We start from the raw sequence: 10,659 nt of genomic DNA on the forward strand, positions 1-10,659 counted from the left end.
ACCTTTTTTTCATGTTCACTACCACAACAACCATCACAATACCACTTATATCAACTCATTAAAGGACTTGGGAAAAAGACAATTTTAGCACTGCGCAAAAATATATATAATTTAGTACTAATTGCACCAAAAGTTCTCATACTAATTTAGGATACGGGTTCATATTATTCCTATATAATCTTTGGAAATATACGAGGCATATAATCATTTTTAGATAACTCACCCCCTAACCCTCAGGCTAAGTCTAGAATACTCATTACAATTATATATGCTAGCAGCTTACTGAAAAAGAAGATCAAATAGTATTTTCTTGACTTACAACACAAAAGCGTTAAATCCATAATTTAACTAAAATACCAACCACTTTATGAGTTTTACTAGATTTCAACAAATAAATAGGCATGATGAGTTCACAAATAAATTGGCAAATGAATCCCAAACTTAGGTCCTTGGTTTGTTTCTAGGCACTTTTCTCGCCGCAGAGCTTATCGATAAGCTCAGCTGCGTCATGAACAGTTGATATGCTTTGGGCATTGTCCTCTTCCACAGTGATTCCAAACTCTTCCTCAAGCCCCATCACAATCTCGACCTGAAATGCCCATTCTATCGAATTACACACATACTACTACATGCAATAAAAAATAATTGACTGACAAGAGGTACAACAAAGAAAAAGAAAGGAAAAAATTCATCAAACTAAAAGAAATGCATACTCTCCTTGGTCCAGCACCCCATCCTACCCAAATGAGGAGTAAAAACAAACAAGATCCAGATATTAAAGAAAAAACTGCTTCAGATGGTTATAAACAGTTAAGTACCGTATCAAGAGAATCGGCTCCAAGTTCAGCAAATTTTGATTCACCTGTGACTGCTTTGTCACTTGGTAGGGCTAGTTGTTTCCTTACTATTTCACATACCTTATCCACTGTCTCTGGTTTGGCCTGCCCAAAACATTTAACTAGGGTATCAGCATTATGTTATTCACAAAAGGTACAACAGTCATTCCTACTTAAATGACCAGGCCATAACAAGCATATTTACAACAAACCCTGAATATGAAGCACAATAAACTTTAATAAAAGAAGCAGAAATTAATGAATATTTATATACAAAGGACTTCATGCAAAAGCAAAAGAAAAGACAAACATGATAACAGATAAACAGACACTAGAGGCAAGTGACTTGCCAACCATTCCTTGCGCTCCTTAAAGTTAACAAAATAATAGCACAAACAGTTCACCATATTTCAAACAATCCCATATAAGAAATATCAAAGATAAGAAAACCATGCACTGGTAGAAGAGAGTCCACAAGTGGATTCATATCTTATCATATCTCTATTTAATTTACAAGTCCATGTTATTTCCCTTATTGTCGATGGAATGGACACTAAAAAGAAATGTAAATCCCTGTTATATAGCCTTTGACCCTCACTAATGGGTTACATTGCGTAGAAACGAATATCATGTCATTCAATGAGAAACATACAGCACATGAAATCCGCAAGCGATCCGGACGCAGCCTAAAGGAGAGGCTGCTTCTTCCCCGGTTCACAAATGAAACCAATTTCAACCCAGAAACCCTGCTTGTAGCCTGTCAAAATGTGTTCAACAGAATGAAGATCAGTCAAGAATTCAATTCACATAAAAAGAAGAATATCGAAATAGAATCTACTTGCTCTGTTGCTCTAAGAGGTTGCTAAAAAGCAAAATCATAATAGATTGAATATAAATAAAGGAACTTAAATGCACATCAAATTAAACATAAGTGTACGATATGAAAGTAAAGTAATGCATTATGTTCTCCATATAATTACAATTTTAACATTTAATTATTTACATCCAAATGCACTCTCTTTCTTTTTCTTTTTTACTTTCAAAAGCAAAACCAGTCTGAAATATGCAAGAAACAGCAAGAAGGAAAAAAAAAGAGTAGAATTTTCAAATCTCAGATCACCCCGTTAAAATCATCCATAAAAGAGTTGAACTAGAAAACTCGAAAGCCTCATTTTGAACAGTAAGAAAACACTAGGAAAAAAAAGGTAAAATCAAAGCTAGAAGAACCAGATCAGGAAAAAATCAAACACAAAAACATAAAAATAAAAGAATAAACAAGAGATCTGATGGAAGGAAAGGAGAGAAAAGAAGAAATACCAGGGTCTGGCGAGGTTGCATAGAGATGGATGAACCAGCAAGGGAAGCCATTAGAAAGTGGTGTTGACAGAAGGAAGGAAGGAAGGAAAAGAAGAGAGAAGAGAGGGGAAGTGAAATACGGCGGGAGCACGAAGAGAGTGTGAAGAAGATAGGTAGTTAAAGGGGTAGTAAGTAGGGTTTATCCTTTGCTTTTAAAACAGGATAGCTGGATGTTTGTTGACAATAGGATTTGTAATTTTCGATACAAACGGCAAAGTGCAAACGGTGTGGTGGGTTGGCTTTCTGACCGGGCTAGGGATGGGAATTTGTGGTGCTCGGTTAAGGGAGCGGATTTTGTTGATAAGATTGGACTGGATTTTGATTTTTAAAAAATTAAACAGATAACTGGGTTGGGTTAAATCACCCACTATCTCTATTGGCCCAAAATATATTGGAATTTTTATACCTCAAAACAGATTGGACTCCCACCGTCCGCTTCTATTCAAAAAATAGCATAATGATTAGCTTAAATTAGTGTTTTTTTATTAAAATAATGAAAAACCTAATATTTATTAATTTTTTTGGTATGATATTTTATACATAAGTGAATATTTGTTTTTTTAATTTCAAAATTTAATTTTTTTTCCATCCATTTTGAGTTGATTTGACAAACAACACAAGTTCAATGACTAAAAGAGGCGGAAAGATAAATGAAGAATTAAAATAACTTTTTTTTTGTAAAGTTGAAGGGTCAAATGAGTCGTTATGTCTTCAAAATTAAAATATTAAGAGTGTATTTGGATACCACAAAATACTTGGATGAAAGTGTAATTATTAAGGTAATAAATTTCATCCTCTTGTAATTATAAGAAATTGTAATTTTTTAGATGTGTTTGGTTGACGGAATGCAATTACATCGGAATTTCATTTTTCATATTTGATAGTACAAATTTTAATTACATAAATTTTTTAAAAAAATTATTAATTACTGTAAAATATTATCAATAATACTTGAGAAATTTCTTTTAAAGAATTAACAAAAATTAAAATCAAATCATCGAATATGACATGTCAATCCAAGAAAGTAGTTGACAATACAATTATTAATAAAAATAACGATAAAAATAAACATTATATACAATTTAATCTTGTAACACCCGTATACCCGGTTCGACCTAAGGAACCTGATATAGGAATATTATATTTGAACATTAAAAAAAATTCACTAAATTAACTTATATTTTAACCCCTACTACTTGGAACACATTTGATCTTCCTAAGTACATGCCATTCTATTCAAAATTTTAAAACATACCCTATTGGCACTTGGAGATGTGATGAGATGGATGTCTACGACCTCAACGACGACTCTTCAAAATCACTGTACCTACGCATTGAAAATAAACGTGTCAAGTCGGTGAAGACTTAGTAAGTACCCATGATATTTAAATTCTATTAAATTTCTTAATTTCTAATATCTCGTTTCTTTGTTTATTTATCATATTCATTTGTAACTTTTTACTTATTTCACAATTTAGTCCTTAAGCCCTCAAGTCAACTTATAAAAATTACTACTCTTTTTATACATGTATCATATTTCACCATTAGTGTAAATTTTCATGATTTCCTCACTATTTCTTTCACAATTTATTTTTACATATTTAACTTACTAGTCATTGTCTTTCTTATACTTCATCAAATACATTCAAATTACTTACGTATTCACTTTACTAATTTATTATTTCGAACATTAATCGGAGATAAACTTTTACCTTGTAACGATTGTTTACCTTTTTAGCAGAGGCCTAGTAGACTAAACAGAACACTTAGGATATACGAAACTAATACAGAGATGTATTATTATACACTATTAAATAGAGAGCACTAAAGTGCTATATAGAGAGCACAAAATGTGTTAAATGGAGAGCACTAATGTGCTAATAATTGGAGAGTGCGCTAGGGTCCCTTAATGACATGCCACTAATATCCTAATAGTTATAATCTAGTCTACTTGGGAAAATTATATCATGCACACATATCACTTTTACACTTTTCGCATAATGCTTTTACATACTTTACAATTTAATCCTTGCACCAATAATCTGTATACTTATATCTTCACTATCTTTAATACATGTAATATACTTCTAAGTTCATTATTCATCCATAATTCACTAATAATCCTTATCATGTATTTCACATATCACTTTTATATATTTTGTAATTTAGTCATTAGCACAATATTTCATGTAGCAATATATTTTACTTTTAATAACACATATAACATAATTCAATACTTACTAATATTCCAAAATTCACTACAACATCAATTTTTCTCATTCTAAGTGTTATGCACTTCACTTTTCTATTTCTAATATAATTTTTTTTTTCCAAATTTACAATTTAACCCTTAGTTTCCACAACTTAGAAAATAATTGTAGTTTGGATTACAAAATTCATACATTCTTTTATTTTTTTCACTATGTGCTTTATTATCAATATTTCCTTGTATAAACTTTTATAACTTTCCAATTTAATCACCTTTTTTCATAAAAGTTATCTATTCATTATTATACAATTTATCTTTAACATCTCACTTAATTCACATAATTAACTCCACTATCTCATTTTCCACATCAAATTTCTATGTATTTCACTTGCATTATTTCCACCACATGTATTTCTCAAGTCTTTCAATTTAGTCCTTATTTCCATAAAATTTCACATTTCCCATAGTTTCACTTATCTAATACTTTGTATATTTTACGCTAGCACATAACCCAACTATTATACTTTTATTATAAAATCCTACTTCACATAATAAATTATTTCACACTATTTTTTTAATTCTTTTTACTTAATTACCACTTACTTTACAAAGATCACATTTTAATCCTTAAATAACAAGGAAGTTCATGTGTACTTACCTCTTTTCTATCAAAATCTCTTGTTTTTCTCTTCTCCTACCACTTGATTCACTTACTCAACTTCTCTCTTCATCAACATGTCAAAAACATAATATTTTCTCATGAGAAATCTTTACTTTAACACCATTTTATACTTTTCTATTACTACTAAACTTAAAAATAATATAAAACCTTAACATCCATACCTTATTCTCTTGAAACCAAGCTTTAACTTGACTTTCTCTCTCCTCCAACTTCTATTTTCTTGAATCTAACTTGATATTCTAGCTCCCCATAGTCTCCTTATTATTTTTCTCTCTTGGTGGCTATAGAAATTCTTTTGATTTCTAAGTAAAAATGGTAAATTTTTGGTGAAAGGACCAAATTGTAAAAAAAAGAAAATTTTCCTTCTTTCTTCTTCTTCTTACGTTGAGAATATGGAAAGATGAAGAGAATCCTTATATACCAAATAAATTAATAATAAAATATAATTAAATGTCAAATCAAAATATTAATAAACTAATAATTAATTAATTAATTAAACTAAAATATCACCAACATCATCATTACTCTTCAAAATTATCCTCCTTGCTAATTGACCATTTTGCCCCTTATGATCCTTCAAAATTCCTCCATTGAATCATCACTCATTTTAGTAAAATTGCAATTTAACCCCTCATACTTTTTCCACTTATTCAATTTGGTCCTAATTCGTCCATTTTCCTTAGTTTTTAGATCCTTCTACCCTTAAAATATTTGCACTATGGGTCCTTCAAATTTTCATATTTACACTTTAACCCCTTAAATTTTGAGTATTTACTCTTGGGCCACAAAACTTTTCTCACTTTTGAGATTTAGTCATTTCTTGAATTAATATATCATAATATACTTCCTAAATAGATTTTGTTGACATAACTCAAAATTTTCCTTTTTGTCATTTTGTTTCCTTATTGTACTATATTAAGGACATTATCTCACTTTTTTACTGTAGCAACTTTCGGGGTGTTACAAATCTAATTGCTCTAGTATTACATATTGTTGGGACATTTGTCTCTCTAACATTTAACATACACTTCTTATTATATTTGTTGGTCATTAACCAATTATTTCATCATCTGAATTGGAACTTGAATCCGTATTATTAAAATTATCACGATCTTCTTCTTTCTTCCATGTACTGTATAAATAATATGGCTTATTTTAATTCCACATATGAATATATTTATGAAGCATCCAATTTGCTAGTACAGTATAACATTTTTTTTAGACTATAATAATGTGGGATGTTGATATGGGAAATCTTTTTTTTTCTAAGAATAGCAAATGCCCCTTCAATCACATTTCGAATTTTTGAATATCTCAAATTCAATAATTTACAAGTCTTCTTTGGATTTTGAGTCTAGCTCTATTTTTTTAAATGGAGTTGTATCCCACGATAAGGTGCAAAAAAACATTTTATATTTAAATAACCTACCTTTAATACATAACAATTTTCAACAAAAATAACAATCAAACAATTTGAACAATTTATAAGAATAAAATTGGTGAGTGTGCACTAACCTGGAAACTTGGAAGTCGATGGGAGAAGACTGATGACATGAATAGCAATGTCATAGAAATTTTTTCATCTTTGAAGAAGGATTCATCGAATCCGCAAATTGGCCCTATTTGCTAGTATATAAATACACGTTCAAGCTCCGTTGGCAGATTTGGCGTTTCCGCTGGCAATGTTCATCTCTCATTCCCAAATAAGCTATAAATTGACTTATTAGCTTCTTTTTTTTGTAAAAGTATCAATATATTGGGTAATGGAATATTTTATTCTTTTAATTGCTTCTATTTATCTTATTTTGCTCCCTTTGCATGTCCTTAGATTCAGGGTCCGTTTGATTGCCAGTAAAATGTTTTCCGTAAAATGATTTCTGGAAAATGTTTTACTTTTCTGTAAAATGGTTTACTGGAAAATATTTTCTGGTGTTTGATTGAATCTGTGTAAAATATTTTCTGCTGTTTGGCAGATTTCCTGAAAATATTTTCCGGAAAAGTTGTTTTTACATATATTAATATATATTAATAAATTTTTATATTTTAAATTGTTTTTACATATATTGCAATGATTTGTTTATAATAATATTCAATTATTAAGCTACAATATTAATCGTTAAATTGAAAAAAACTAATATCAAATAAATTATTTGTAATTGTCTTAAAAAAAATTGCTTCGAAACCACAATGAATACTAGAAATTAATAATATTATCTAAATACACAATTAGTAGTACAGTAACAACATTGTCCAAGTGCATAATATGCCTTAAAAGGGAACAGTGAAGCTGGGGCAGATCAACACCAACTTCTAGCATAAGCAATTTGATGGTATCAGTCAAATGTTAAAAATTCTTTGTAACATTAAAAACATAAAATTATTACAGCCTGTTAAATTTTGCAGGCACGAACCTGATGAATGTATCGCTCCCCTTGAAATAAATCAGCACACTGCCTTCTTTTGTTTCCCCAAGAAAATTTCCTCTCGTATATTATAGATTATATAGAACAAAACTGTTCTGAATTGTACATGGATTTATACAGATATGAAAATAAGAATATAAATAAATATTTGCGACCTTACATTGCAGGAAAAGCCATACAAGCTTCATGCAAAACCTAAACCACCCAATTTTGGTAGCTTCTATCTTACAGCTTCAGCAAACAACTAAGGTGATGCAGTTTCATCATCGGGACCAGAACCATACCGTGGTCTGCCCTGAAATCCAGCAAAAGCTTGGGACATTATTGGATTCACTGGGACTAGGAACACTGGTTGCATCATTGGATTCACTGGGACTGGGAATTTATGGGTAGAACTAACAACGGTTCGTTCATTTATCATCCCAACTTCCTTGCAGACCCTTTCGAGAACTGTAAGGAAATCCCTTACCACCATAAAGATTCTAAATGGGTGGGCCTCTTCTTTTGTTGAGTTCCCATGGAAGTATTTAGTAACCTCCTTTACCAGAGGCCACACTTTCATGGTTTACATTAAATCTACAAAATGAAAACAAAGCATATGACTCGTCTTAAAGCAAATGAGGCAATATTCTGTCGGTAGAAGCACTGCTAGAGCACTCATGTCAGTGAACTCGCACACGTGCATTATTTAGACCATTGAAATGGTTACTATATTCAACATATTACAAGAACACATGTAGTTGTACCCAAAAAAACCAAATTACAAGAATATTCTTCTTGTTCACACGCTTAGGCAAGCTTATAGACTAAAACCAAGCTGTCAGGTATGAACTAACCTAAAGTCAAGGCACATTTAATTAGTCATTCATATTTTACTTTGAAGAGAAACATGTGATAAAGACTGTGAATAGACAAATAGATAGCTGTAACATTTGGTGTTGAAATTTCTAAACCACGACGAAGGATATGGTAGTTGAATTTCACTTGTAGGCAATACAAACTCAGAGTGTTGGTTCCCAAAAATATGAATTTCACTTATGGTCTTGTATGATACTAACTAATTCCAAAAATATAAGCCGATATTCACATCTAGTGAGAATATTTCTTCAGTATACTCAAAGGTAATCTCAGAGTTGGATTCATTCAAAACAGTCAACCATTTAAGATGGGATCATCAGTTAAGCATAGTGATGCAAATTATCAAAACCTTTTTCAATCGTAGAAAGACAAACAAAGGATTCTTCAATGGTTTGCACCATAACAATGGTAAAAATGCAAATTTTATATACCTTAAAAGGAACATGCTTCGAAAGTAGCATCTAAATTTGAACTACTGTGAATTGTTAAACACAGGTCCAAAGTCGTAACAAACTACTAAGTTCAGTGACAATTTCAGCAGAAAACTTTCATTAAGTAATGTTCAATGAATATAAGGACAAATGAATACCAATTCCATATCCAGCAGACCAGCTTAATGACCTTTGTGCAAGTTATGGACATTTTTAAGTCTTAAAATCAACAAAACTTGAACCACAATTGCAATCAATAAACCAAAAAGTTATAAGTGATGATTCCTAAATGGCAATTTCATTACCTTCTAAAAGGGCTTCACAAACTTCCTCGACGGTCACATTGAGTGCCCTCAACAAAATTGCTATGTTTTGTGCCTTTTTGGGATCCAACACTCTGTTATCTTAGTTTGGTGAAGGAAGAACAGAACGTGGAGTTGCTTGCTTTGGTTTAGAATTCGGTTTTTTTGCGACAAATAGTGTTTTAATCATCTCCTCATTCAATCTGCAGAAGCCAAACTCTTAGACAGTATTCAAGCAAGGAGTAGAACCACATTAAGAAAACCTTAATTCAACTAAAACTAAAAGATCTGACAAGAACCCCATAGGTTACAATTAACTAGAGGTTGAAATCATACTTGAATGAACTAGTTGCAGTTGAAGCTGAAATCTATGGAGTCCCTATATTTCGAACCAAATCCTGAAATTTCTAATCGATGCATCTAGTTTCTCGATCAACGTTCTATTTGGCGAAGTAGCAGTCGAAGATAGTGATGGTGATCCAATGTTTCGATCGGAAACAACATGTGAATCTGGGTTCGGGATCGACATCGGAGACAACGAAGGAGATCGCAAGCTTCGGCCATCTGATTTTTCCCTCTTCGGTGACATTAAAGTTGAAGACGACGAGGGAGATCGTACATTTCCATTGGACGCATTGGGAAGTCGTGGCGAATCAACTGAAATCCTCTCCAGAGTTGAAGAAGGTTGAAGAAGAGAAAGGAGAAAGAGAAAATGTCTTACAGTAGAGAAATGGGTAAGACAATTTCCAAAAAAAAAGCTTTGAATTTTACCCGTGTTTGTAAAATGTTTTCCTATGGGAATTCATTTTCCAACAAACAAACACCGGAAAATGTGGAAAACCAATTCCGAAAAATATTTTCTCCCTATCAAACAGACCCTCAATTTCTTTGACATGGGTATGAATTAAAGAACTTTTTACATGGGAGAGTGTTAAAGAATTGTTGACTTATTATTTTTCCTTTTTGTTTTTCTTTACCCAGTTTAAATCACTTTGCTTCTTGTTGTCTCTCTCGGACTTTCTCGCTCGATATCGTTACTGTACCAGGTAACGTTTAAAGAGAAAAATGGTGATAAAGATGGGATATACACAAAAAAAGTCGAGATTTATGTCTCTTCCAGAAGGTATCCTCTCGGACTTTGTTTTCCCTGACAAGATAGGAGGAGCTTTAGAAATCTAGTACTGGGGTTAGACTCTGAAACCTTTTCAGTTACCATTTACTGCATTTTGTGGAACATTTTGATTTGTTTTTAATGGTTAGTTAAGTGAAATAGTAAATTTTTGGAGTGGAGACGTAATAATCATTAAATACATGTGTTTATTCGATAGGCTTATGGCTCTCGTCAAATATAAATTTCCTATGTTGTAATTAAATTAAAAAGTAGTATAGAGTATTAAAAAAAAAGTAGTATAGAAAAATAAGATCAATTCTACAAGGATTGAGACTCCTAATAACATTTTTACATGACCAGATTTCAAAGTCATGGCAGTTGTCATTCCCACGACTCGTCGCGTGTTGAATTGAACATAATAAATAAATAAGGATTTTAGTTGATAAAAAAT

At 31.5% G+C, this 10,659-nt stretch overlaps 1 protein-coding gene and 2 long non-coding RNA genes across 4 annotated transcripts; all 3 read right to left on the minus strand.

The window, feature by feature from the left end:
* Nucleotides 1-283: 283 nt before the first annotated feature.
* Nucleotides 284-2,491, minus strand: LOC107961868 (acyl carrier protein 1, chloroplastic). Its single transcript, XM_016898032.2, has 4 exons — nt 2,154-2,491; nt 1,489-1,593; nt 819-941; nt 284-589 (listed from the first exon to the last, which is right to left on the minus strand). The coding sequence occupies exons 1-4, from the start codon at nt 2,202-2,204 to the stop codon at nt 461-463; spliced, it is 408 nt and encodes a 135-aa protein (XP_016753521.2). The 5' UTR covers nt 2,205-2,491; the 3' UTR covers nt 284-460.
* Nucleotides 2,492-4,982: 2,491 nt separating this feature from the next.
* On the minus strand, nt 4,983-5,359 carry LOC121223114 (uncharacterized). The gene is made up of 2 exons (XR_005920509.1): nt 5,245-5,359; nt 4,983-5,126 (listed from the first exon to the last, which is right to left on the minus strand). It is a non-coding gene; the product is annotated as an uncharacterized lncRNA (long non-coding RNA).
* A 2,187-nt stretch (nt 5,360-7,546) lies between these two features.
* LOC107961870 (uncharacterized) lies at nt 7,547-10,318 on the minus strand. Of its 2 annotated transcripts, XR_005920510.1 has the most exons (3): nt 9,434-10,293; nt 9,101-9,300; nt 7,547-8,082 (listed from the first exon to the last, which is right to left on the minus strand). It is a non-coding gene; the product is annotated as an uncharacterized lncRNA (long non-coding RNA). The 2 variants fall into 2 exon arrangements; XR_001701462.2 differs by having other exon boundaries at nt 7,547-9,300; nt 9,434-10,318.
* Between the last annotated feature and the right edge of the window lie 341 nt (nt 10,319-10,659).

This window comes from Gossypium hirsutum, chromosome D11 (genome assembly GCF_007990345.1).
Source record: "Gossypium hirsutum isolate 1008001.06 chromosome D11, Gossypium_hirsutum_v2.1, whole genome shotgun sequence".
NCBI classification, from domain to species: domain Eukaryota; kingdom Viridiplantae; phylum Streptophyta; class Magnoliopsida; order Malvales; family Malvaceae; genus Gossypium; species Gossypium hirsutum.

What these genes read in the sequence shown, in the direction of transcription:
- LOC107961868 (XM_016898032.2), bottom strand. Translation starts at nt 2,204, where the DNA reads ATGGCTTCCCTTGCTGGTTCATCCATCTCTATGCAACCTCGCCAGACC. An exon ending in TGCAACCTCGCCAGACCCTG is followed by an intron (nt 1,594 to 2,153) that starts GTATTTCTTCTT and finishes ACATTTTGACAG; the next exon opens with GCTACAAGCAGGGTTTCTGG. An exon ending in GAGCCGATTCTCTTGATACG is followed by an intron (nt 590 to 818) that starts GTACTTAACTGT and finishes TGGGCATTTCAG; the next exon opens with GTCGAGATTGTGATGGGGCT.